General features: G+C 42.6%; 2 protein-coding genes across 2 annotated transcripts in view; one reads left to right on the plus strand and one right to left on the minus strand.

Moving 5' to 3' along the window:
- Nucleotides 1-1,126: 1,126 nt before the first annotated feature.
- On the plus strand, nucleotides 1,127-13,120 carry ZNF142 (zinc finger protein 142). Its single transcript, XM_083375662.1, has 7 exons — nucleotides 1,127-1,216; nucleotides 1,821-2,339; nucleotides 4,763-5,575; nucleotides 6,185-6,362; nucleotides 7,331-10,526; nucleotides 11,944-12,049; nucleotides 12,445-13,120. The coding sequence occupies exons 2-7, from the start codon at nucleotides 1,925-1,927 to the stop codon at nucleotides 12,930-12,932; spliced, it is 5,196 nt and encodes a 1,731-aa protein (XP_083231788.1). The 5' UTR covers nucleotides 1,127-1,216; nucleotides 1,821-1,924; the 3' UTR covers nucleotides 12,933-13,120.
- Nucleotides 13,121-20,279: 7,159 nt separating this feature from the next.
- The window catches only part of PLCD4 (phospholipase C delta 4), a gene marked incomplete at its 3' end in the record, with an annotated part of 38,306 nt that continues 30,705 nt past the window's right edge, over nucleotides 20,280-27,880 (minus strand). The window contains exons 10-17 of the mRNA XM_083349733.1: nucleotides 27,696-27,848; nucleotides 26,156-26,320; nucleotides 25,552-25,708; nucleotides 24,763-24,879; nucleotides 23,146-23,324; nucleotides 22,058-22,193; nucleotides 20,360-20,540; nucleotides 20,280-20,283 (exon numbers count right to left, since the gene is read on the minus strand). Of these exons, the coding sequence (XP_083205859.1) occupies nucleotides 20,280-20,283; nucleotides 20,360-20,540; nucleotides 22,058-22,193; nucleotides 23,146-23,324; nucleotides 24,763-24,879; nucleotides 25,552-25,708; nucleotides 26,156-26,320; nucleotides 27,696-27,848 (1,092 nt within the window). The remainder of the gene's footprint in view (nucleotides 20,284-20,359; nucleotides 20,541-22,057; nucleotides 22,194-23,145; nucleotides 23,325-24,762; nucleotides 24,880-25,551; nucleotides 25,709-26,155; nucleotides 26,321-27,695; nucleotides 27,849-27,880) is intronic.

A 27,880-nucleotide genomic window follows, 5' to 3' on the forward strand; every position in this document is an offset into this window, starting at 1 on the left:
GTTGTACAAAGATAGATTATTTCACATTCACACAGCACTGTCTTAGGCCTAACGATATTTACCCATATCGTAGGACTGTATTGATATCCTTCTCATCTTTCCTATTACCTTCTATTGGGATCTGTGATTTATCACTTATTATGATTAATGATTGTAGCTATGATCTTTGACAGGGGTGTCAAACTGCCGGCCCACGGAACGGATGCATCACGAGGAAACCGTGCCCACCCCGTTGCCGGCAATCGGGAAAAAGTTCCGATACGTCGCGCGACGTCACATGACGTTGCAAGTTTGACATATCTGATCTATGATATAAAAACACGTCACTATGTTGTTGTATGCACCAGAGACAAATTCCTTGTGTGTCCCATCACACTTGGCCAATCAAGAATTCTATTCTATTCCAAACTACAACTGGTCCATAATATGATGGCAAGATTATGGGGTCAGTTCCACAATTCTGAAGTAATGCCTCTCATGAAGTTGCTGCACTCACTATCAATAAGTTTCTTGGTCCGATTCAGTGTACCTACAAAACCCTGTATAACAACACCAGGTTACATAAGCCATTGCTTTGATGGAATTGAATCTGCCTGTCTCGTGATAGTATATTGGAAAGGCTGTTAAAAGTCTCTCTTCTCTCTGAAGTAAAAGGAGGTGGATGAATCCATAAACCTCGCCTGTAGTAACCCCTATACTTTGTAATTATGTGCCTCCCCTGTCTCTCTCTTCCCCCCCCCCGCATCAACTAGTGTATTTTTTAGAAGATCTGTGAAGAAAGCTTTATTTCAGTCCTAACTTACTTCCATCCATTTTAAAAGAGATTATTCCTGTTGTTTTTTAAAACATTGTATTGTATTATAATCTTGCTTTTGAACATAGCTTTTGGAACCTGTTGCAAGGGAAGCTTAACCCGCAAATCCATTTGATGCTAATGTTGTTTATTAAAATAAATGATAATAGTATTTTGATGTAGTTCCTAGAGACGTTTATTTATGATCATTGTTCCTGATGGACTTTGGAATAATTGAATATTTGTGCTAGGTTTATAGCTACTGGTACTGAGAGATGAAAGGGAGAAGCATGTTTGTTTTTTAATATAAAATGTTAACTTTTTTCCCCCCAGAGGTCTTAGTCAAAGTTGTGGAACTCTATTTTTGTGAACAGTGTGGACGAAGCTTCCCTGATCCCAGCCTTCTCTCCCAGCATCAGTGTGGTGAGCTTTTCAGATGACAACTTGCAAAACTTCCCTCATCTCCAAGGGTTATGTTGTGATTCAGGGTCAGCCTGTGGGTTCGGCAGTTGGGTCGGACGACTCAGAGGAGGAGGAGGGGGGTGTTGAAGACCTTGCTGAGGGGGTTGAAGAACTTGCTGATGAGAGCCCTCAGCCAGGCCCCTCCCACTTGGTCACCACGGAGACCCAGCTGTGTGAGCCTGACAGCGTGGATGAAGATGACCCACAGCTGGCCCTGTTCAAGGACGCCCGATGCAGGAGGCAGTCAATTAGGAGTAAACAGAGGAAGGCAATGGGGCTTCTCGGAAGGAGGCAGAGAGAAGCCACGCCCTGAACTCTATATAAGGGGAATGTGTGGGGAGGGCTGGTTTGCTGAAGGCAACCGCTTGGATAGTTCGTGTTTCTTAAAGCTCCTGTTTCTTGGTTCGTGTCTTGTTTGTTTTTGTAGCTATAAATTTGGCAGGCATAATTCCAGCCTCTTGCCGTTTGTAAAGGGGTTGTTCCTGCCTTTTCTGCAGGGCCGGTAGCAGGCTGGTACAGAACAGGTTATCATTAAGCCTCACTAATTAAAACTTGTCTGTTTCAGGAGAACAATCAACTGTTGGTCAGGCAGAAGGGCAGAACTTTCTGGATGGAAGCAGACAAGACCCTCAGTTCTCCACTGAGCCTCTCCTGTGTCCTATATGTCAAATGGAATTTGCACTGCCTGCTGAGCTGAAAGAGCACTTTAAGGAACACCACCAAGCCCAGGGTGCCCAAGCCTGTCCTGAGGAGGGCTGTCAATATAGTTCCGAGGATCGCAAGGAGCTCCGAGGACACCTTCGGCATGCTCACCAGGTATCACCAATAGCCTGTACATACCGTGGCTGCCCAGTTTTGTTCCGAAACCACGAGGACATGGAGCTTCATCGTAGGAACCACTTCCCATTTCATTGTGACCATTGTGACTTTATCAGTGCAAACATTAAGCAGTTTGGGCTACACAGGCAAATCCATCTTCACGAAGCTATACAGCAGGACATGGAGACCGTTGCTGAAAACGTGGAGGGCAAATTCCCTACTCTAATGAAAAAGGGATTGGCGGATAATCTCCTTCTAAACACAGGTAAGCATACGCTCTAGACTCGACTAGGGTGAATGGAAAGGAACATTGTGGAGTGATGGACGTTATCCAGTACCCCTTTGTAGAAATATTGCAAATGTATGTTAATCAAGAGAAACACAATCTGAAAAATAGTAGAATGAGTCAGGATGATAGTTGAAACAAATAGGATTAACAAGAGCGATTTCAGGGGAATGTGGAAATTAAAAGCAGAAGTTTCTTTTTTGAGAGCGCTTTAATATTTAATCTTCATTAGTGTTAAATAAAAAGGTAAAGGTTCCCCCGCACATGTGTGCTAGTCATTTCCGACTCTAGGGGCCGGTGCTCATCTCCATTTCAAAGCCGAAGAGCCAGCGTTTGTCTGAGGACGTCTCCGTGGTCATGTGGCTGGCATGACTAGACGCCAAAGGCGCACGGAACGCTGTTACCTTCCCACCGTAGTGGTCCCTATTTTTCTACTTGCACTTTTACGTGCTTTCGAACTGCTAGGTTGGCAGAAGCTGGGACGAGTAACAGGCTCTCACTCTGTTACGCGGCACTCGGGATTTGACCCGCCAAACTGCCGACCTGATCGACAAGCTCAGTGTCCTAACCCACTGAGCCACCACGTCCCTTTAGTGTTAAATACAAGAGCCTAATTTCCATCTGATATGCATTCCATCTTTAACCCTTTTTGGCTCTTGTTTCTGTAATTAGTTATTTTTACTTGCAATAAGCAGTTACTTGCATACCCCATGCCAAATTGAGAGTATGGAATAAATGCAAATCCAGGTTGTACCTAAAAATACCTTTATGGACCTCAGCACAGGAAGCATTTTGTAGAAGAGACATAGCAGATAGGGCGAAATGGCTGACAAGATTTATTAATACAGGGAGATAGAGAAATAAAGTTTAGAGAACAATTGAATGTAGAAAGACTTAGTTTTCAGTGGTTCTCATGCACCGTTAAAAGTTTAATATGGATAAAAAGACAATTGGAATTGAAAAATACAAAACAGAATTTGAAATTGAATTATGCACAAATGATAAATATGTAATAGCAAAAATTGTATAAACTTTTGTTAAGATTTGAAACAGAAAAAGACAAAATGGGCTATTAATTTTAGATATGACATAGAGATGGACACTTGGGAGAGAATGTGGGTAACTGGTATTAAATTTATATTATGTCATAATAGAGACATTTTTAATAAAATGGTGTAATATTGTTATATGACACCAGAGAATGTACAAAAATATTTTAAACTTCTTGCAAGGTGGATTTGTGAGAAACTAGAATTCTTTTTATTGGGGTCTATGTACAATGAAGTGGAAAAGACATATAGTAGATTGATTTTGCGCACAGTAATTATTGTGTACGTAGCAATGGAAGAATAATGAAATCCCACAGTGAAAAAAATACGGTAATTGTGAAAATGTCAGAATTTGCCCAAATGGCAAAACTGATCTGTTTGGTCAGAGAGAAAAACAAAAACTTTTGAAAGTCTGGAAACCTTCTATGGATTTTTTTTTGCCGAAAGAAGAAAAAGAAAGAAAGAACTTTATGGATTTGAAGATTAAGAGAGATGTGGATTAAACAAAAGGTTGAAGTTTGAATAACGTCTAATAGGGAGGAGGATAATAAGATTATAATTAATTATTGTAATTATCTGTTGAAAAGAAGATCGGAAATCATTGAAACAAATGTCATTTTTTTTCTGTCGTAAAATAGGATGCTGTGTAAAATAGCTGCTTTCTAGTAAAGGTAAAGGTTCCCTCGCACATGCGTGCTAGTCGTTTCTGACTCTAGGGGCCGGTGCTCATCTCCGTTTCAAAGCCGAAGAGCCAGCGCTTGTCCGAGGACGTCTCCGTGGTCATGTGGCCTGCATGACTAGACGCCAAAGGCGCACGGAACGCTGTTACCTTCCCACTGTAGTGGTCCCTGTTTTTCTACTTGCATTTTTTTTACGTGCTTTCGAACTGCTAGGCTGGCAGAAGTAGGTATTGTCAAATTTTCAGATTGCCTCTAAATCGGTGGTCCGCAGCCTTTGCGGCTTGGCAGCCTGGCTGGAGAGGGAGAGGGGAACTAGGTCGAGCGAGCGGCGGGCTGGTGCTCATGCGCACGGTTGATCTGCGCAAGCGGCAGGGCCAGCATGCATGCACGCACGTGTGTGCAGCTTGACTTATGCAAGTTCAGCTCTGCCCACGTGTCCATGTGGCCCGATTCCAAATAGGCCATGGCCTGGCAATGGGCCGTAGCCCAGGGATTGGGGACCCCTGCTCTAAATCACCCCTGCTCTTAAGTGTAACATGGAGTTCTATAAGGAGAAACGTGAAAAGTGATTCCTGTTCAAAAAGCTGATTGTTCCTGGAAGTGAGGCAAAACACCTAACAGCCTTCTTCTGCTTTTCATTTTGTTGTAATGAACTGTGATTTGTCTTGTGCAGGAAATGTCGCCGAGGAGTCCAAATATTTGTTCAAGACCCACATGTGTCCAGAATGTAAGCGTTGCTTCAAGAAGCGGACACACTTGGTGGAACATCTTCACCTCCACTTCCCAGACCCTAGGCTGCAGTGCCCAAATTGTCAGAAATTCTTCACTAGCAAGAGCAAACTGAAGATCCACATGATGCGTGAAACCGGGGAGAAAACCCATCGCTGTCCATTGTGCCACTACAGCTCAGTTGAGAAGAATGCCCTCAACAGGCACATGGCCAGCATGCATGAGGGTATCTCCAATTTCTATTCAGATGTGTACTCTTGTCCTGTGTGCAAAGAGAAGTTTAAACTAAGCCAGACCCTCAAGGAACATCTGAAGACCCACAAGACAGAGCCCAAGCAATTGAGCTGCTTTCATGCTGGCTGCACGTACGCCACGGAAGATCGCAAGGAGTTTCTCAGGCACGTCAAGGAGGTCCACGGCATTAAAGCAGTGGAGTGCAAGTATTATGCCTGCTCTCTGCTTTTCCCCTCGACGGAGATGATGGAGACACATCGTAAAACCCATTATGCCTTCCATTGCCAACAGTGTGACTTTATTTGTTCCAACAAGCATGTCTTCCGCAAGCATAAAAAGCAAGGCCACCCAGGAAATGAGGAGCTCCAGTGCAGTTTCTGCCCCTTTGCCACGTTTAACTCTGTGGAATTCCACGATCACGTTGGCAAGATGCATGCCAGTGAGAAGATACACAAATGCACAGAATGTGGCTTTGCCACTGCACACAAGAGGGTTCTCATCCGCCATATGCTTCTCCATACAGGCAAGTGTTCTTCCCAATTTGGTGATACTTACATGTGTACAAATACATCCTTACCCTCTATTTTTGTTTCTCTCCAAGAGAGCTTTGCAAGTCAGGCCCTGTAATCCAGAATTCAGCATTGCAGGTGTCGCTTATTGGCTTTTCATAAATTATATCTGTGGGTAAGCTGGGATTTGGAGAGTTTCTTTGGCCCTTTTTCTTCCCAGGATCAAATTCTGGTGTGTATGTATGTATGTATGTATGTATGTATGTATGTAATGTATGTATGTATGTATGTATGTATGTATGTATGTATGTATGTATCCCTAAGGCATTCATTTATTGCAATGGAAAGAAGAATAGATTATTTGAATGCTTTTAGCTAACCGGGACTTTATGAGCAGTCCTATTTCCTTACCCCTAGCTTCTTGAAAATACTTAGCTTTCGCATCTAAGTTTTGGTCTCACCCAACCTGTGCAGCGTCTGTACTCTTCTAGTTTCTGCAAGAAGTCCTAGGTCTGTTTTCAGTGGGGAGGGGGCAGAATACAACTCCCATTTTAAATTTAATCTGCTGACCTCAAGGAGCACGACCATCGACCCACAGCTTCGGGTTTGCTCTGTGACTTTAGGAGAGAAGCCTCACAAATGCCAACTCTGCGACTTCACTTGCCGAGATGTGAGCTACCTTTCCAAGCACATGCTGACCCACTCGGACGACAAGAACTACATGTGTACAGAATGTGGCTATGTGACAAAGTGGAAGCACTACTTGAATGTTCACATGCGGAAGCACACGGGCGATCTCAGGTACTCGGCAGCCTCCTCCTCACTATTTAAGCTCATTTTCTAAGTAAATAAAGGCTTGAATTGATTGGACGCCATATCTATATGGGTGGAATAATCTCCCAGCTCTAGAGTCCCAGCATGGGTATGGTTTCAAACTGGATACAGTGCAATTACAAAATTATCAAATCATGCAAAAATCAAAGACGGAGCAAGATTTCTGGTTAAGATAAATTGAACTATTGCCAGAATTGGATGCTTGCTCCTGTGTCTGGATGGTAACCTGTACATTTCAACCCATTAGTATCTGGGAGCGCTTGCCTGTGATAGAAGTGATAAAAATATTAGCATTATTTGAGGGAGAACATTTTGGTTTGGTTGTGGTTTTCTTGTTTGATTTATATTTCTTTTCTGCAGTAACTATTTATCTTGAGTAGCGCAGATATATGGCGAAGTTTATTGCATTCCTGCACTACAGTGTTAAAAAGAATAAATTTACCTCTTATGATTGGAAGTGCAAGGGGAAAAAAATCTAACTTCAACCTGGTGCTATTTAAAAACCTTGGGGAAAGCTGTTCTGAGTTTTTACTTTCAAGCTGAGGGAAGGTGTACATTTCTAGTCACTGAACTGAACTTTGTTAAAAACCACAATGAGAGGTAGGAGCTTTAGGCTGGGGCAGCCCCTTTTCAAATCCCAGCTCTTCTGTGAAACGGTTCTGTGAACCCAATAAGCAATTTTCTTCTGCCTGTTTTCCCAGTTTGCAAATAAAGAGCTAAAAGCATTAGTGTTACGTCTTGTGAGTGGTAGCGATTGTAACTGCTCTAAAGCAAAGTAGTTTTTGCTTAGTTAATCTTAGCCTGTGGAAGGCTATGCTGGCTGGGAATTTGGAGAATTGTCTGTCTCAACATTTCTGGAGAACGTCAGATTTGGGAAGATTGACTGTGCCGCTGTGTTGTCTCAATCTCTTGATTCACTCTCGTTCTTATACTAGGTACCAATGTAACCAGTGTCCCTATCGTTGCCATCGGGCTGATCAACTGAGCAGCCACAAGTTGCGCCACCAGGGCAAGTCTTTGATTTGTGAGATCTGTGGCTTTGCTTGCAAGCGCAAATATGAGCTGCAGAAGCACATGAAGTCCAAACACTCCCAGGATTATCAGACACCCGTTTTTCAGTGCCAATATTGCAGCTACCAGACTAAATACAAGCAAGCCCTGCTGAACCATGAGAACTGCAAGCATACCAAACAGAGAGAATTCTGTTGCGCCCTGTGCACTTACCGTACTTTCAGCAACACGAGTCTCTTTTTCCATAAACGGAAGGTTCACGGCTACGTGCCTGGTGACAAAGGCTGGCAGGAGAACTATGCCAGCAGAGAGCTGGAGGTTTCCTCTACTGAAGTGCTGTTTAGCTATAACCTTGCCATGACTCTGCATTCGGAGTCGAGTCCCTCCCTGCCTGGGAAAGAACCGGGTCAGGATAAACGCAAACTCCCTGCCTTGGTGGCCCAGGAAGAAAACTGCCACCGGAAGCCCCTCTGTTCAGATGAAGGTAGCACTGAGACAGAACGAGAAGAATCAGCGGGAGAACGAGATGATAAGAACCCAGAAGTGGTTGTCTCTGCGAACGCATCTTCTGAGAGTCCAGAGGAACCGGGCAAGTCCGCTCAAAGTTGCATCCTGCACTTGGAGCCCTTGTGTGACCCGGAACCGGCTCTGCAGCAGCTGGCCAAAGGAATGCCTGCAGCTTTGTCGGCCAGTGAAAAAGCTCTAGACGCCCAGGAAGTAGCATCAACTTATCAGGTGCTGGGTTCCAAGGATTCACTTATCCTGGAGGGGAGTGAACCTACCCTGGAAGATATTCCCGAATTTGAAGAAGAAGCAGAGGTCCGCGACAGCGCAGATTTGGAGAAAAATGGCAGCTCTGATACTGGTCGAAAGACAGAAAAAGATGCTCTTCAGAATTTAAAGAATAGTAGCGGGGACAGCCAGAATGCTGAACTTTTGCAGATACCACTTAGTTCTGAGCAGAATTTAGGGTACAAAGAGCCAGAACCTTGGTCAGGGGTGCTAAAGCAAGATTCCCTCCAACTTGATAGTAGCCCTGAAACTTCCCTTGCTCCAGAAGATGCACTTTCTTCGGAAGAGGGTTTTCAGTCAGAATCAGTGCTTAAAGCTTTAAGGAGGCAGGACAAAGAGCAGGCAGAGACCTTGGTCCTTGAAGGCAGAGTGCAGATGTTGGTAGTCCAGTCCAAGAGCCAGGTCTTCAGATGTGAGAAATGTTCCTACATCACCAGGAAGGAGAAGTCCATGTTGGTGCACTGCAAAGCTGATTGCCAAAGCAAGAAATCTCCTTTGGTGTGCCAGGAGTGCGGAGCCATCTTTAAGCAGCAGAGAGGACTGAATACTCATCTCCGTAAGAAATGTCCAATTCTAATGAAAAAGAACAGTGGAAATGCAGTTTGCTTAGAGCAGCCTGCCGCTGTACTGCCCTGCAGCAGGACTCCGGAAAGAATAGCAATCAGAAAGAATAGTACAGGAATCCTAGATGAGGCAGAGGTAAACAACCTGCCAGAAGCTTCCTGGGAAGTAGAACTCAGGCCTGTTAACACTGAATCTATGCCTACTGTACTTCCTGATGCACACTCTTTGGCCATCAGCCCGCAGGATAAGTCAACTCATTGTGATTCTGAACCTGTGGTAGAAGAAGCCTTGTCAGAGACTGTGACAGGGGTTGCCAGCTGTGTCTCAGAGAGATACTTCCTGGAACAAGGCAAGTTCCATTGTAAGTCCTGTTCCTTCCTCTGCTCCAGAGAATCCACCATCCGCTCTCACGTAGAGGATAGCTGCCGTGGCTTGGAACAGTTCTGGTGTCTTCTGTGCTGTAAGCCTTTTCGTTCTAAGAGGGCACTCAAGATCCACCAGTCAGAGGGACATGCCGAAGCTCTCCTGCCTAGCCTGCTTGAAGGGTCTAACAGCACCACATCCCCAGGGGTTGTAGCAGGGCAAAGAAATGAACACAGCTGTGAAGAAAAGCACCAACATTCGGAGCTAGCAGGAGCAATACCTTCACCTCCAGTTACCACCCCTAAGAGACGCCAATTCTCCTGCCCTACCTGCCCTTTCACATGTCACCAGGAACGAGCTTTGAAGACTCACAAAAAGCGTGGCTGCCTGAAGCTGGGTGAGTTTCGCTGTACACTGTGTCCTTTCACCTCCAAGGCTGCTGCAGCTCTACGACTCCACCGCAAGCTCCATCGGAAGTATCTCAAAGCCCGTCCTCCGTTGACCTGCCGCCAGTGTGACTTCACCTGCAAGCAGGTGCGCTGCCTCCGCCAGCATGTCCGCATCAAGCATGAAGGCGTGAAGCCTCACAAGTGCCCTTACTGTGATTTCAGCACCACCCGGCGTTACCGCTTGGATGCGCACCAGTCCTTGCACACCGGTGTGGGCCGCGTTGCCTGTACTGCTTGTGGCCAGACTTTTGGCACTAATTCCAAACTGCGCATTCACCACTTACGTGTCCACGAGAAGAAGCCCACCCACTTCTGCCCGTTTTGTGACTACAGTGGCTACATCCAGAACGACATCACTCGCCACGTCAGTAGCTGCCATCGAGGGGAGCTGAACTTTGCTTGCTCCCGCTGTGAAGCTCGCTTCAGTTCAGAAACGGCCCTGAAGCAACACACCCTGCGACAGCACGAAGAAAAGATCTCCTACTGCTGTCCTCGATGTGCCTTTGTTTGCCACAGTGAGGCCACCCTCAAGTGCCATATCCAGAAGCAGCACCCACATCTGGAGTGTGCTACCTGTAAGGAGACTCTGAGTACTCGGGAGGAGTTGGACGAGCACAAGAAACTCCACTTCAGCCACCGTTGTGACATCTGCAGTTTTGCAGCCAAGGAACGGCAGCAGTTGGTGAGCCACTATTTGGAGGCCCACGAGCCCTCTGTAGACGCTGCACCTCCATTCAAGTGCATGTTCTGTGACTTTGGTTGTCATCATCAGCTGGTCTATGACCATCACATGAAAGGCCACGGTGGCACCCGCATCTATAAATGCGCTGACTGCGAGTACAGCACCAAGAACAAGCAAAAGATCACGTGGCACATCCGCATCCATACTGGGGAGAAACCTTACAAATGCCACCAGTGCCAGTATGCCTGTGCCGACCCTTCACGCCTCAAGGTGAGAACTTTGGGCAGGTTTGGTGAGTTGATAGTGGAAGGTGGTTGTGGAAGATGTCCAAACCATTTCCCAGGAAATGGGAACAGTATTGCCATGGCAAAGTTGAGACTGTTATCAGTTTGAATAGTATCTTAGGGATCAGATTTTTCAGGCATTGGAGCAGAAGAGAATACTTGGATCTGATAAGTCTGGTCCATAACCCACTTTAAGGAATGGTTTCTTATTAGGTTGCTTAAATGACTTTTCTCCCCCTGGTGTCTCGTCTTACAACGTATGTGAATAAAGAATTCATTCCTGCTTCTATAATCTGCAGAGATCTGTATTTTCATCTCTTTGTCTTGTACAGAGCAGATCGACATTTTGTGAAAACCCTAGGTGATGAGCACTTTGAATTGTATCTCTTTCCCTCAGACAAATACAAACTTGGGGCCATCTCTATGATGTAATACTTGATTAACAGATTTGTTTTTCCAATGGAAGGATCTCTGTCTTTATTTTCCATATCAGTCACTTTGATAATGTCTTTGGGGATTAATGAATTTCTCGATATGGGAAAGTAGTTGAATTCAAAATGAAGTACAGACCTTTTATAGCAACAGACCATTTTGGAGACCCTATAGCTAGGAAATGAGCAAACATTTCTCACTCTAAAAAGTTTAATTTAAAGGTTTTATTAAAACTTAAAACTAAAATTTAAAACTTTCATGTAATTTACACTCTGAAAACAAATTGAACTCATCAAGAATGGACTTTTTTTTAAAAAAAAAAAAACCCAGTTCAATTCTGGAGCCAAAACCAAACCCCTAGTTCAGGGGTAGGCAACCTTGGCTCTTTTATGACTTATGGACTTCAATACCCAGAATTCCTGAACCAGCCATGCTGACTCAGGAATTCTAGGAGTTGAAGTCCACAAGTCATAAAAGAGCCAGGGTTGCTTATCCCTGCCCTAGTTGTATGGCACACTTTCAATAGGGCTGTGCCACCTTGGAAAACCATTTAGCAGTGCTTTGACTCTTGCGTGAGCATAGTCTTTGTTTACTATTTATTAAAGCAGTATGATTGTACTCATGCTTCTATATAAGCCTGAAAAAGAAAGGAGCCATTACTCTTAAAGAGTCCACTAAGTCTAAGAGAAGAAGCGTGAACAGCCGATAAATGCTCTCCTTCTGCAAAGTCTAAAGCTCCTGGTCCAAATCATTTTTGAAGTTTCATAGCTTTACTATTCAGTACTAACTCAGTGTGTTCCATTATTCCAATTTTTATACTCAAAAGGCCACCAACCAGTTATATCCAGAAATCTGTGGAGTTCTGCATAGCCCGTTCAGCCCCTAAGATTTCAGTCGTGTTTATAATACTTGGTGTAAACAGGTTACAGCTTAGTGTCTCATGCACGCCTGACTTTTCTTTCGTTATTTAGTATCATATGCGTATCCACAAAGAGGAGCGGAAGTATCTTTGCCCGGAATGTGGCTACAAGTGCAAGTGGGTGAATCAGCTGAAGTACCACATGACAAAGCACACAGGTAGGTTTTCACACAAATGAAGTAGGCTTGAGTCTTAGGATCAGACAGTGCTGGATAAAAATCGCAAGGGGGAAGTTTTGTTTTGTTTTTTTTTTAAATTCCCTTCGGAATTGTCATATTTCCAGTGGCTCCTGTGCGTGCCTGGAGGTTGGGCTCTTGGATACTTTATTTTCATATTGTGCTACCATCGATGAGTTCTGTGCTGCAGCAGTGGGTGGTGATCTCTGAGCTTTCCCTTCCCCAGGGCATGAGGTCTTCTGCATCACCCAATGCATTTAAGGTCCCTTGCAATGGAAAGCCAGCAAGTGAAAGTTTTGTTTGGATAAGGTGAAAATATTGTCCCATCTCCATTTCCGGTGGTTTCCCCCCCCCCTTTTTTCTGTTTCCTGGTGTAGGGATCAAGCCATACCAGTGCGATGAGTGTAAGTACTGTACCAACCGTGCTGATGCCCTGCGTATTCACAAGGAGACACGACATCGCGATGCCCGTTCTTTCATCTGTGAGCAATGTGGGAAGGCCTTCAAGACTCGGTTCCTCCTCAAGACACATCTAAAAAAGCATAGCGAAGAAAAGCCATACATCTGCAACGTGTGTTTCCGTGGTTTCCGGTGGGCAGCTGGCCTGCGGCATCACTATCTCATTCACACAAACGAGCACCCTTTCTTCTGCCGTTTCTGCAGCTACAAGGCAAAGCAGAAGTTCCAAGTGATAAAACATTTGCAGAAGCACCATCCTGAGCGAGAAGAAATCGAAGGGGATCTCAGCAAAGGGGTGGGCAAGGACCCAAGTATTCTTGGTGTCCACCTGCATGATGTTCAGCTTGAGATTTCCTCCTCCAGGCACCTAGAGGAGAGTGTGGCTCAAATGTCTCCACGTGACTGAGGACTTCTACAGCAAGACTGCTGTAGTTTCCACGAGCCAGCATTGGGTGGAAGTTCTTACCCAGCGGTATGTGAGGTCTGGCTTGAGATGCTTCGTTACCGCCTGTCTGTTCTCTCGTGTTTATATTTATCTCTATCTCTGTATATGGGATGTAAAATATGTGATTATATAAAAGCTGTTTCCTTTGATGGCATGTAATCCCTTGATTTACAGAGCAGAGCAAGAATGATGGTGATGGTACCGCTTCCGGAGGCTTCTGCATAAGGCCTTCAAGCGACGGGAGAGTTTGGTTTAAGTTCATATATTTTATAAAGGATACGTCTGGCAAATTGTTCAGACCGTTCCTCCAAAATGCAAATGACAGATGCATCCAAAGAACTCCAGATGGAACTTCATGGGCACAGAATATATTCCTTGACTAGCACTGGTGATGGTACCCAGTTTAGGCAATGGAACAACCAAATTCAAAGAGCACCAAGGATAGCTTAAATCCTAATTAACACTAGCAGCAGAGTAGGGATGGAGAAGGTTTTTGATATTCCCAAGTGCTTGGAAACCTGCTGGTCTTAGAGCTTTGAAATAATCCAATTGCTTCGGTTCTTAAATAATGAGATCATTTGATGAGAGCTCCTAGATTGAGCTGCTGCTTTGCGGTACTTAGGTTAGCAATTGGCTACCAGTTTCCAGAGATTGTATCACCAAAAGTGGGTGGCAAAATAGCTGGATTTCAGTGTTGCAATGTTTCACTTGTGATTTTTCAAAACACCTTCCAAAGTGGCCCGAATTTCCTGTTTTTCAGGCCCACTTTTATTTTAGTACCTATTTTAATAGTGGGAACAGGAGGGGAGAGTCTCCACGTGGAAAACAGAAAACAGTTGCCATTCTACTCTTAAATTCTGGGGGGGGAAAGCAGACCATAAAAGTTGTGTTTGTGGATGCTACAATTAAAAGGTGCCAATTTTTGTGAATATTCAGATAAGCAAATAGGCTTGCGCGTTTCTATTAAGAGACAGAATCAACAAAATTCTGCTGCAGTATTTATTTCTTTAGTAACATGAACAACTGTTTGGGGGATAAAAGGTTTCATAGTTTCTTTGTCCCTTTTATATACAGCCCTCAATTTTTCTTCTTTATTCTGTCTGCAGTTCATCAGCCAGATAAGCTGAAATTGTACAATCGAAAGCAAGCATACAAAAGTAACAAAAGGAAAGAAGCGATAATTTTAGCTTCACCACTGGAGTCCATAGTTCTTTCTTGCCCAGATGGCTCCTGTTGTTTATATTTATGTCTCCTTTTCCTTTAATTTGCTTATACCTCCATGCAGGTATCACATAACCTTGCATCTATAGTAGGAAGGTCTGCTGCAACAAGATGCAATCCTATGCAAACAGCACAGGGACTAAATATTACAGCTTTGATTGAACAAGCATAGGATCAGGCTATATGAGATTTTCTGCTCTACTTTAAAAAAGAATCGTACAAAATAGATACCCTGGACATCTCTATTTTCTGACACTTTAACAGAAATTGCTTGCACCGAACTTGTTTTTAATTTTAAAAGTAACTTCTGTGATTATTCTTCTATCCTGGTTTGAGTTTGAAACACGAATCTAAACATACCCATTTCTTCCACAAACAAGTCAACAAATATATCGCCATACATAAATACATACGTACACGTAAGTTTGGGTGCTGCTCATCCATTTCCCCTTTCACTGTATCCACCCTCCTTCTCTCTCTTTCCTCTTCTCTACTTTCTTTCTCCCTTTCTCCTTTCTTTCCTACTTCCCTCTTCTTCCTCTCCTCTCCTCTTTCCCTCACCACTCCCCTCCCGTTTCTCTCCACTTCTCCTCCTCTTTCCCTCCAACCTTCCTACTTCCTTCCCCCTCCTCTACTCTCTTCCCTCTCTCCTCTCCTTTCTTCCCTCCCATTCCTCTTCCGATACAATTCAGGGGTGATGTCTGAGCAGCTCCTCTCCTTGGATTTTCAATATCTATATTAGGAGGAGCATTCAGTGCCTTCCGGTTTTGTGCAAACACAATCCTAGCTGTTGTTGCGTTGATAAGATTCCTAGTGAAACTAATGTTAGCGAGGTTCAGAGACTGGGGTTACGATCACTGTCACCCATCAAGACTAGCTTTCTTTTCTGCCACACACTAATAAACATTGCAATAACATCCATTCTGAAATTAAAAAAATAAAAAACAAAAACAATGAAACCCCTGTACTTTAAAAGTAATTTGAACCATTCTCTTAAGTAATACATTTATTTGGATAAAACAATTTCTATAGGTCCCTACAAAGAAAGCCGTACTTGAGAGAGAATGGCATTCCAGGGAGCGTTGCACACACACTGCAGTGGTGCTAGATATTAAATTAAGCACAACCATGTTGAAAGCCAAGCATCTTGGATGTTTAGGTGAGCTAGGGAGCAAAGTATGGATATGGTGTCCATAGCACACGAGCTAGCTTTAAGCAGATAAGGTAGCTTTGAAATAGATCTTTAGGGTTACATTGGTCCTTTTGATTAGACTAGGTTCAACAGGTACAAATGAAATTCTAATGGTATGCTCCTCAATCTACAGACAATATGCAATTTCCCCCTTTCTTACATTTTAGCTATCAATTTTGTTTCTTTAGATTCTGGAACTGGCATTCCAGCTGCTAATTTCTATTTCCAACAAATACCCTACATGAGAGACGCTGTGTCTCAATATAATGTAAAAAGCTGAAATAGTTGATGGCTGGTGAGCAACGTCAATGTGCCAGGAAAGGCAGATTTCAAAACACTTTGTAATGTTCCCAAGTATTTTGTTCTATGAAAACATTCTACAGGAGCCATAGAAAAAACAATATCCATAAGCATCTTTCTTTGCTAGAATTTCAGCATTCTCAATTTGATCCTAGCTCATTGGTTTCTTTTTTTAAGACTAGCATTAGATTACAGCTGACCATCAAAAGTTTCCTGGTAACAAATGCTAGAGAGAAAGTCTGCTCCACTGATTTCAGAAAAGAAATTGATCAGAAATGGTATAGGGCAGTGATGGCGAACCTTTTAGAGACCGAGTGCCCAAACTGCAATCCAAAACCCACTTACGTATCATCGGGTGCCTGGTGGCCGTGGCCCATTGGGTGGGCGTGGCTGCAGTGGTAACAGCAGACTGGTTGGGACTAAAAAGTTCAATCAATTCCAATTTTGCAAGATCTTTTTTTTCTCCTGCGAGAAGTTGAAATTGATTGATTCATTGATTGAACCTGTCTTTTTTTGCACATGGTGGCGGAGGCCTAGAGCGAAAAGGTTTTATAAAACCCAGCTGAAGGCCTAGGACTGGGGTGACGGCGTGCGTGCCCACAGAGAGGTCTCTGCGTGCCACCTGTGGCACTCGTGCCATAGGTTTGCCAACACGGGCATAGGGTTTCTGCTTGAGCAGGGGGTTGAAGTAGAAGACCTCCAAGGCCCCTTCTAACTCTTATTATTTTGGTCCTCCAACCTCTTGATGAAGGTTCTTCAAAAAGGAAAACCAGTGGAGTATGTTCTTGTTATTTCTTGCTTGAAAGTTAAGTCACCCAAATTCATATGTTTAGAGTATTTGATGGCATCCATACTGCTTCCAAGTGGAAAATACAGATCCCAGTGTTACACATGTCAGGTTCACACACATCTTAAAAGATTTTACCATGGGCATCCTAACAAAAAGTTTAGCTTTCATGAATTGGAAGGGATCTAATGGGATCTTGATAAGCCCCTAATCATACATATGGGGGAGAGAGGGGGGGAGGACAGGAGGGAGGGAAACAGACAGAATACCAGATCAAAAACTAGGATCAAACCAAAGACCCTTGTTTCAGGGTCAACAGCTTTAGCAGGCTGTCTGCTGCCTCAAAAGAGGCTTGGCCAGGGTTAAGTTCAATTAACCTAATTTAATTAGTAATACATATATCCAGTGTGCAACACAACTTGCTGGTTATGGTTGCTAAGAGAATCACTGTGGATCATTAAGTGTAATATGTGACTGTGACTTCTTGCCAGCTTTGCCACTGACTTTGTTGGCAGGCTGGTTGTGAAGGGGGCAAATGGTAGTCACATGACCGTAGGATGCTGTGACCATCGTAAATGCTCGCTGGTTGCCAAATGCTGAATCACGATCAAGTGACCATGGAGAAACTGCAAAAGCTGCAATTTCTAGGAACCAGTTAGTTGTAAGTCTTCTTTTTCAGTGCTGTCATAGCTTTGCATAGTCGCCAAAGAAGTGGTTGATAAGCAAGGACTATCTGTCTAGCCAATCTCAATAAATATAGTTCTAGTCTTTCTATAGAGTTGATCTCATTCTCTGGTTTTACTTAGTGGGGATGACACCAATCTTATAAATCTGACTGTGTTGAATCTCCCCCACTCCCTTTTCTTATAATCTGGTGATTAGGGAGGCATCTGCTCCTGAATATTATCTTCTTTCCCAAGGCGTAAAAAAGTGTTTCAGCTTCTTTTGCCTGGCAAATGATTCTGTCAAGGTCATCTCCTTTCCTTTCTACAGTATACATCTCAGCCCCATTATCTTTGGACAGGGGTTTTGTACTCTTTCTACAGTGTAGTAGTCTTGTTTTTAGAAAAAGCTTGCTTGTCATGTTGCAATTGAAGAGAAAGAGTTGTACAAAACAGGAAGACTGGAGACACTTCTTCCTGCTTTATTCCATATATCTCTCCCTATCTGACAGGTGGCTAATTCATCATTCTAAGCACCTTCCTTCAGTCACCCAGTTCTGACTTATATAAGGGAGAGTGATTGTTTCCCTACTAGAACCAAGGGAAACCAGGCTGGGGAAAAAATACATCAGTTCATTTCTTAGACTTGGCCCACAATAGGACAAAGCTTTCATCAGCCTCATTACTGTTGCAGAATACCAATCAGCAATAAAAGCAGCACAGTTTATGCCAGCATATAATTCTGCTGGCTCAAGGCTTGGTAGGTGGTACTTTAACAAAGCTCTTCTGGTAAGTCCGCAATTATAAAAAACATTGTTAAAAGAATTTTGCTCTGTTGGGGCGGGCTGGATTCCTTACAAGACGGAGGTAGATTATAAGGTGAGACCTGAGCGAATCACAATCATAAAAATAAATAAACAAGCAAAATAATACAATTGGTTGGTTTTTTTAGAAAAAATATAGTAGTGGAAAACAATGTTTTTGTCCAAATCCCATTCTGCATAGAAGTAAGAGATAGTTGGCGATTTAAAAAAAACACCTTAATTCTTGTCTCCTTCATTCACCCTCATTCTCCAAACCAAAGGGGGCAGAGAAGGAAGAGTTGCATTGTGTGATGCAGGAATGTGATTTAATCATTCTCAGTTGCCAGCTCTCCTATCTGAATGTGGACAAACAGAGATGCTGGTGGAATCCCAGTGCCATCCTTTGAAAGAAGATGGATGTGGCGATATCCTGTATGGGAAAAGAAGGTGCAAAGAAGCCTTATTAGGGAGCCTTGGTGGAGCAGTGGGCTGATGCCTCCTTAAGTAACACCAGCTGCCTGCAATCAGTGCAGGTTCGCATCCCACCAGGCTCAAGGTTGACTCAGCCTTCCATCCTTCCGAGGTAGGTAAAATGAGGACCCAGATTGTTGGGGGCAATTAAGCTGACTTTGTAATAATGCCGCTTGGTGTGTGTGTGAAAGCCCTAATCAGCAGGCATATACATAGAATGAAGGCTACTGCTAAGCTTGTAAGCCGCCCTGAGTCTTCGGAGAAGGGCAGGATATAAATGGAATTAAATAAAATAAATAAATAAAATTTTAATCAGGCCAAGGCCAACCCTTTTGCTGTCTTTTCCGTCTGCAGGAGAACATGGGAGAGAGTGTGAGACTCGGAGCTCTTCTAACTGCATATTTTGCAACACTTCCCACCTCCCAGCGTTGGCCACTTGGGTTCATAAGACCAGCCCTGAGTAGAATCCCATTGGTTGTTTCATTCAGAACTGCCTACTCTCATTGGCAACAGCTTGTTAAGCTCTCTCCCACCCTTGCTACCTCAGCCTTTAAGAGGTCATAAATAGCAGCAAAGTAAGGTGGGAAAGTATTTGCATACATAGCTAGTAGTTTTACTTTAAACACTGGATTTTCCCTTGTAAATAGCCAGAAGTTCAGAATAGTTCAGAAGGATGCTTATCGTTAGAAAGACTTTTTTTTTAGTTGTTGATTCCTGTCTGAACTGGACCATGTTTTGAGCTCTGATCCTTCAGATTAGTTTTGAAACATTGCATTTTTCCTCCATCACCTTTATTTGACCCAAGGTGACTCTATGGATACACATGAACAATATTAAGTTTCTTATTCAGAAAACAGGATAACCTGGTCTCTTTTTCTTCCACAACATTTTCTTGTTTGGCTTTGCTACAGGTGCAGACATAGATTAAAAAAAACCATCTAAGCAATATTTGCAAAAATTAATCCAAATGAGGACAAAGTACAGTCAGGGAACTTCTGAAGGTTGATCCATCCAGGATCATTCCGTGTCTCTATATCTTTGCTTTTCTATATTGCAAGTTACTTTTAGACATTTTGTAGTGGAAGGAGAACTTGTGAAAAAAAAATGTCTGAAATAAAAACAAATTTGGTGAATTATTGTACATATATTTTAATGAGGGCTCATTGGTATGTATAGCATATGGATACGCTAGTTGCTGCCAAATAAAGGATCATAGAACTTTAAATTTGGAAACGTATGATATAGCTCATGATGTCACCTGAAAAAAAGATTGGAGGTACATTTTCTTTTCTTTTTTCCCTAGAGCTGGGCTCAAAGGAGGATATCCTTGGTAGAAGACCTAACAAATTCCCAGCTGAATAGATAGGATTTTTAACAGGAGATTCAACCAGATGGGGGCCATAGCCTATTGTAATTAACATTACTGCAGTACTCTTGGAAAAGGAATATCCAATGTGGTTGCAAGTGATTTATTTATTTATTTATTTATTTATTATTTATTTATTTATTTATTTATTTATTTATTTATTTATTTATTTATTGATGGGATTTATATCCCGCCCTATCTCCCGAAAGACTCAGGGCGGCTAACAACAAAACATATAATAAGTACAGAAATTAAGATAAAAATAAAATTAAAATCATCTGTGCAATAAATTAAAATTAAAAACTAAAAATAAATTAAAAATTGTAAATATAATTAATTAAAATGCCTGTCAGTCCAGGTCAGCCTGGTGGAAAAGGAGTGTTTTGAGGCCGCGGCGAAAGGATTGGAGATTTTGGGCCATCCGAAGCTCAGGGGGGAGCGGATTCCATAGGGCTGGCGCTCCCACAGAGAAGGCCCTCCCCCTGGGGGTCGCCAGCCGACATTGCCTAGCTGATTTCCCCCAACTCCTTTGTCACAGGGACCATTATTATTTTTATCCCCAGGACTTGGTGTGAGGTAACTCCACTTCTTGACTAGGGTAATAAGGAGTCCCATACCTGCTTTGACACTGGTGAGAGGTAGTGTGTACTGGCCCACAAAGTCATTCCGAGATGCCTTATCATAATCTTCCACCACAAAACGTAGAAGGGCCAGTTCTGGGACCCATACGTAGAACCGAAAGGACTCACCCCAGTGTGGATTAAAACCTGTTCAAGAATTTTGAAATAAAGTGAAGATGCCCTCAGTAAATGGTACTATTTCAGTGTCTCTTTTAACTTTCCCTTAGACCGATGTTTCTCAATCTTAGCAACTTTTAAGATGTGTGGACTTCAGCCCACAAATTGCTGAGACTGAGAAACCCTGCCTTAGGCTGTGCCAGTGTCATCCCCTAAAAATCTAACCCAGCTCTCCTCTTCAATACTGTTTCTCATATGCTTCCTTAAACAATTGTCTCCCTTCTTGTCTCACAATCATCTTAACACCCAGATCTTGCAAGTTCTATTCTGAATGCTTGAAAAAAAAAGTTCTTATGGCTGGTAGTATGGAATCCAGGTAACTGGCAGATAAATTGTATTTTTGATAAAGTTCCTCTTTCTTTCCAAAATATTGCTTCATGTTTCTAACATGAACACAAAGTTTAAAAAAAATTGAAATTGGGTGGAATTAAGCAACTGAAATTATGAAGGAAAGGTTAGCCATGATGAAATTCCACTGGATTAAACTGGGCAAATCTGCTGCATTCTGTGGTAAAATTAGATTTAGCTTTGGATATTTTTTTGTTAATGATTCCTATGCTTTGCTGTCTTGTTATATAGGAATGTTTAGCCAATGTACTTTGGAGATACTCTTTAAAAAAACCTCAAATCTACTAATAGTTTTTTTTAAAAAAAGAAATATCCCTGTAAAACAATATAATTGATATAATTTATATATTAAATTGATATAAATTGAATTGACATAAAACAGCATGAGAACAATATCCTCCATTAGTGTGAAGAAGGCTTTGCCAACTAGTTTTTGCTAGGCTTAATACAGAGAGGTACAAATACTGCAATACCCTGTTGCTTAAGAAGTTTGGCATATTTACATAATATTATCTCTCTCCAGATTTCTATATTTATTCCAGTGACAGATTTATTTTATTCCACCCAGAATCTGAATTTCATTGGCACAGATTGCAGAACAGGCATATTCCATCTACGAAGGAGTTCTAGCTGACAGGACCCACAGCACCCGCCCTCTGGAACATTGTCTCCCCTGAGGTTAGATCAGGGGTCGGCAACCTCGGCTCTTTTATGACTCGTGGACTTCAACTCCCACAGCTGGCTCAGGAATTCTGGGAGTTGAAGTCCACGAGTCATAAAAGAGCCGAGGTTGCCGACCCCTGGGTTAGATTGATCCTAACCTTGTGGGTCTTTGGGAAGTCCCTGAGGTACAGCTATGTCATCATCCCATGGAGATGGAGAACCTGAGAGATGGCTGTATGGTTTGTGAGTTGTATAGGTCTTTACTGTCTCATTTTTAAAAATATTTTTGGTTTTATCCGTTTTATCTGTTTTTAATTTTATTTATATGAGCTCAGGTTTTGTTGTGTGAATGTGGGAGCTACGCAGAGTAACATTTGTGAGGTGGGCAGCTATATGAATTGAATGACCTAAAAATAAGGAAAACGTGTAAGATCTAAGGCCCACTTTCCTTCATCTTTACAAGAAGACGGGCTCACCATTGTTGTCAACATATTTTGTTTCCTGCTTGGCACTGTCAGAAGGGATCCCATGAATCTCCACTCGCACTAATGGATCCACAATGGAGCCTTCTTTGCTGTTGGGAATCTTGGGCAGCTGCTGCCCACTAATGATCTGAAAGAGAAGGTCACATGAGCATGAAACTCATGTCAAAGCTACAAGGCAGAAGCTGCCAAAGTACTAACTGCTGAAACTTGCAACAGGCTGCTCAACACAGAGAGCAACTCATGGGGAATCCTAGAATGCCCAGGACTTCTTTTGTCCCCAGCTGCCAGTTGACCCTAGAAGTGCCACTTTTATTTATTTTATTTTAATCCCATTTATATCCCGCCCTTCTCCGAAGACTCAGGGCGGCTTACAATTCTAAAGCACAAATCAATGTGCTTGGCAACTTTTGCATTGGCACTGATGTTACTGAGTCAGTCATTGCTCCGGCAAATGCTCTCAAAGGTCTCCACCAGCATTTCCTTTGAGTGCAGAAGCTAGAGGGTCTGCTAGAACAGCGGACCCCAACCTTTCTGGCACCAGGGACCAGTTTCGGAAGAAAAATTGTCTTCCGCAGACTGGGAGGGGATGGTTTTGCACACACAACATTATTCTTGGAGAGCTCCTTCATGGTGCCTGTTCTTTTGTGTGGCTGCTGGCAAACTGAACCTGTGTTCCAGAAAGAGGAGATGTGGATTTTAAACAAACAAAAGCAAATGACTGGTTTGATGGGAGGGAGAGGAGAAGAGTAGGATGGCAGTAGTAATAAGAAAAGGAAAGGTGGAGAGAAAAATACTTTTCCCTCTGTTTTCATTTTTGCCTTTTGCCCACCCCCACCCCCACTGTGGGTGAAATATAAGGGAAAATTCCTTTAAAATATAATTATTGTTTTTATTGGTCATTGTGGACTTTACTGAACCACAAAAGCATAGCAGCAAATGTGTATATATATAGATATCATTTTAAAAACTTGGAGAGGGGCAGAACTGTATGCTCATTAGTCTGGCTGAGAATGACGAAGTTACATATTTTTTTAACCTCCCCCAAACCTTTAAAGTATGGGCACAGACACGTACAGTACCTTAACCATTAAGCTCAAGGGGTCACCTTCACCCCTGCTTTCAGGGTTCTCAGGGCTGAAGGCTGTCTCTCTATCCCTCATGAAACTCGGCTTCAACACGTAACCACAGCGGCCATTTTGACTAAAAAGCCCATCATACAAGTCCATCTCTGTACCAGCCGTTTGAAAATTCAAGGCCACTGAAATGAGGAAGATTAGATGGAACAGTTATTTTATTCTTTATTTTTAACCTTAGAATCTCAGACCTATCCTCATAGAGTTGTTCCGGAGAAAAGAGAACAAAGAAAAAGCAGTAGAGAGAGGAACATCGACTTTTCTCTGCAAAACAAATTAAGTCCCAGTCTAATACACTAACGAAGTTCACACAATACATTAAGCCATAATGTGAGTTGCTTCTTCTGCTATGCAAACCCAGTTAATTATGGTTTCAATAATTCAGAGAACAATTCATGTAATATGTGAAAACATCTATTGTGTTTTATAAAATAGCTCAGTGCAAAGTATAAACTCTGCAAAAAGGGGCTTACCCTAAATACCGGATAAGCAAACAACTGCTTAGGTAAAATGCCATCCACTCTGGAAATTCTGAGAATTATCATTAAAAAAAATCTGAAAAGCATCAGGTTAGGGAAGTACAGTACAGATCACGTCTCCAATTAATGTGTACTGTAGCTAACAAAAAGAAGTGTGAGCTGACATTATTGTTCTCACACGTTTTTTGTTTATCTTATCTCTGATTTTTATTTTTATTCGCCCTTGTCTGGCTCAACAATACATACAAGAGAAGAGGAGGAGGAGGAGGAGGAGGAGGAGGAGGAGGAGGAGGAGGAGGAGGAGGAGGAGGAGGAGGAGGAGGAGGAGGAGGAGGAGGAGGAGGAGATAATTCCTTTCTCATATAAACAGCGGCACCATAGAAACTAGATTAGCAGTGTCATGAAATGCAACAACAAATAGTATCAAAAGAGTGAAATTTCATATTCTTTCACAAACGATATTCCTAATCTATTCAGTCTACAATATAAACAATGCAGCACAAATGAATGACTTTGCCCTAGAAAAAAACTAATTGTTTATCATTTGTTTTTCAACAGACTAGGACTGCAATGATGTAAAACGTTTGGAGATGTCATTTGTGATGAATAATTGTAAATAAGAGCTGAAGAGACCAGACACTGGATCAGATCAAATATCAACATCATCCATTATGTCCTGTCTGAGGAGGCCAGCAATGTGAAGGACATGGCACAAGAGCTCACCCCTTCTATTGTGCCCCACCAAGTAATATTCTGCGATATGGTGCGTTTCACCCTGATATTAGTAGGCATCCACTCGTGGCTTTCAATAGCCTCTTGGCTTTGCTTCACCTTCTTTTAAAACTGCCTGCCTTGCTGATGATTTTACCATCTCTTGTGACCAAGTTTCTCATTCATTTATTGACGCTGTTTAAAGGCCACTCAGTAAGGGAGTCTTCAGGACAATTTGCAGCAAGATGTAACAAAGTTAGCTCTCTTGCTCTAGGTAAAAGTGCCAATGTGCCTTGTAGTGCCTACCAAGCAACCTGACCATTACAGTACATTCTCTTCCTTCCTCCTCTTGTCCCTTTCATCTTTTGCATACCCAATTGGCACCCCACATTCCACATCGCCTGGGGGTTGAAATTGGAGGAGTCCGTCCGTAGCCCACTGGGGAAGATCCGTGTCAGTTGCCAGGTATTATGACGGACAAAGTCATTCCCTATGGGAGGTAGTGCACCAATTGTTAGGAATTCAGTAAAGGCAGCAGTGATTAATTAGGTAAGAAGACTAGCAGGATTTTAATACTAGAACACCCATCATTTATCGAGAACCACACACACACACCAAGTAATGTTCTATGTAAGTATGGCTTGTAAGGCCTTAGGATAAGCTTAAGAAAAGAGTGCATCCCTTCTCAGAGCTCTGAGAAAGAATGTTGTAGAAAACCTTAATGTAAGTAGAATAGTTACTTCATAACAAAAGGGGGGAAACAGACATTTCTTGCATCCTTTCCAAGGCTTGATAGGTACTGTTACTTGTAAATTGCAGAATCATCCAGTTTTAGCAAAATTCATTTTAACCAATGCTATAGGGCTAATTAGTGCTGAATTTCCCTCATGGATGAATAGCAAACACATGGGTAGAGTTCTGAGTTTACCCAATCTGATATTATTATACTACTGTTAGTGGTATTTACTTTATCTTTATGGCTGGCTTTACGTATTTTTATCTTTTTTAATCTGACACAAAATTCGTGGAATTACAGCCTGCCTGCTGTACCTGCTAAGTTCTAGCAGTAGAGGAAGTTGAATGAGCAAGAATAGTATTGGGCAGAATTGTATACCCATGGCCCATTTTGCCTGCTAGCAGATTTCACCCCCAGGTTTCTCACCAGCTTCTCGGATGAGCTTGCGAGCTTTGGATTCAGTGAAGGAAGACATCTCATATGACTTGTAGTGGCTGCAAGAATGCTGGAAGCTGCAGAAAGGTACACTCTTACAGTAGATAATACAATCTGAAAGTTCCTTGGAGAGGGAATGTTTACCTTTCTAAAAAAAATAAAATGTTCATCTGCAGATCATTCATAAGTAATACTCCTGACAAAAATGGGGGAAAGTACCCTGTCTTTGAACATTTCATTTGTACAAGTAGTGTAACCCAACCCAGCCCCCCAAGTATTTCATCCAAAGTGACTATTGTTAAAATATGATAATGACAGGAGGCACTATCCTAGAAGCCGCATTTGGCCAATAGTGGGAGAGGAATAAAATTTTCTCACAGCAAAGAAGGGAGGGATTAAATATTAATAGATAAATGAATCTACTGGAGACCATTCTGAGGAGAAATCAGCAGAAATATTGCTATTGTTAGTCTATGATTTGCCAATGAATTCAGGTGACATGATTTTGGGGAACTTTGTGGAAGGTACAAAACAGGGATCCAGGTTGCCTTCTCTTACTGTAAACAGCAGACCAACCTGGGAGGTGTCCCCATACCTTCTCTTTTCTCTTGCCTTCATTGCGCAGGGCCTCTTCTTCTATCTCGTTTCCTTCCTCGTCAGTAACTTCTTCCCATTCAGGCATCTTGTCTGGATGCTCATTCAGAGAATCTTCCAGATATCCAATCTTCTTGCCCTTTAGAATGATCTTGCCCTTCAACTGCTGCATGTGGACACGGAGACCAGATTGGAAGAGGAAGATGGTTCTATTGCTTTTGACAGAAGCAGCTCAGCTAAGTTGCTTTGGTTATAAGACCCCAGCATTTTCACGAGAACAGGTTTTGACAGATGGCAAGGTTGCTGAGTTTAGACCTCTGTTCAAAACTGTGACCTTTTTTTGCAAGCACTTTGCATTGGGGCATTAAAAGGACGTCCAACTATTTCCTGGATAGTTTTGGACGTTGCACTTTTCCAGAAAAGAAGTAAATCCCTCTTTAATAAGCAACCCAAACCACAAAGAGTACCATGCTGGCTGGGGAATTCTGGGAATTGAAGTCTACACATCTAGAGTTGATAAGGTTGAGAAACAGTGCTTTAAAAACTCAAGAAACATTGTTCCATGAACCAGCAGAGAACCATTGTGCAGTCCCTCTATCATCCTCAGTCAATTGTTGTTCAAGGTGATGCAGATCTCTAAACTGGGGCCACCTAAGAGCCTGGAAAGGCAGAGGCGGAGATCCTGGTTGGGTAGACCTGAAATTTCCTGTTGCCTGGAAAATTTCCAACAGTCCTAAAAACAAGGTCCAGGAAGGCAACGTGCCTACAACAGCTTAAAGTGCCCAAGAGATGTGAGCCTGGTGCTAACTCTAGTGGGTCACTTGACTGTACTGCTGACTCATTTTTTTTTCAGTTAAATGCGTTTTTTCAATGACTATGAAATGTAAGGGGGAAAACAGGATGTTTTAAGGCTGTCTCATACAGACTGGGGATGAGACAAAAAACACAATATGGTGATGGGGGGGAAGGGGTTAGCTGTGCATATTTGCACTGCTGTAGAGTGAGCGCCTGTTACTTGTCCCAGCTTCTGCCAACCTAGCAGTTCGAAAGCACGTAAAAATGCAAGTAGAAAAATAGGGACCACTACGGTGGGAAGGTAACAGCGTTCTGTGTGCCTTTGGCGTCTAGTCATGCCGGCCACATGACCATGGAGACGTCCTCGGACAAGCGCTGGCTCTTCAGCTTTGAAACAGCCCCTAGAGTCGGAAACGACTAGCACGCATGTGCGGGGGAACCTTTACCTTTACCTTTACCTAGATGTAAGTCAGGAAAGGTCTATGTAAGCTCATTTTGTTGCTAACTCTGACATGATTTGGGGCATTTCTATTTCTTCTTCTCTTGGTTTTTGTACCATCTAGCTTGATGAAGAATTCTGAAAACTTCGGTAAAATTGTATGTTATTTTCTAGCATTTTAGTTGCTCCATATCCATCTACTTATCTATGAATTTGAAAACACCTCCTAGTTTTACAATCAAATTTTGCAAAGGGTTAGCCTGGATAATCATTAGGTGAAAGTTTATAAATTATTCTATGCTCTTACTTCAGGTGAAGGCAATTGCATAGGAACAAGGTCATCAATGGTGTTGATGAGGAGGCATTCTCCCAGGATGCCTTTCAGCAGTTGTGCCATGATGTCTTGTTGCTCTATGCTACAGTGATTCTCAATAGAGAGAATGATAGGATAATCAGAAACCTGGATAATACAAGAAGACATAGGGTGATAAA

The sequence above is a fragment of the Vipera ursinii genome, assembly GCF_947247035.1.
Source record: "Vipera ursinii genome assembly, chromosome: 1".
NCBI classification, from domain to species: Eukaryota; Metazoa; Chordata; class Lepidosauria; order Squamata; family Viperidae; genus Vipera; species Vipera ursinii.

What these genes read in the sequence shown, in the direction of transcription:
- ZNF142 (XM_083375662.1), top strand. Translation starts at nt 1,925, where the DNA reads ATGGAATTTGCACTGCCTGCTGAGCTGAAAGAGCACTTTAAGGAACAC. An exon ending in TAATCTCCTTCTAAACACAG is followed by an intron (nt 2,340 to 4,762) that starts GTAAGCATACGC and finishes TGTCTTGTGCAG; the next exon opens with GAAATGTCGCCGAGGAGTCC. An exon ending in AAGCACACGGGCGATCTCAG is followed by an intron (nt 6,363 to 7,330) that starts GTACTCGGCAGC and finishes TTCTTATACTAG; the next exon opens with GTACCAATGTAACCAGTGTC.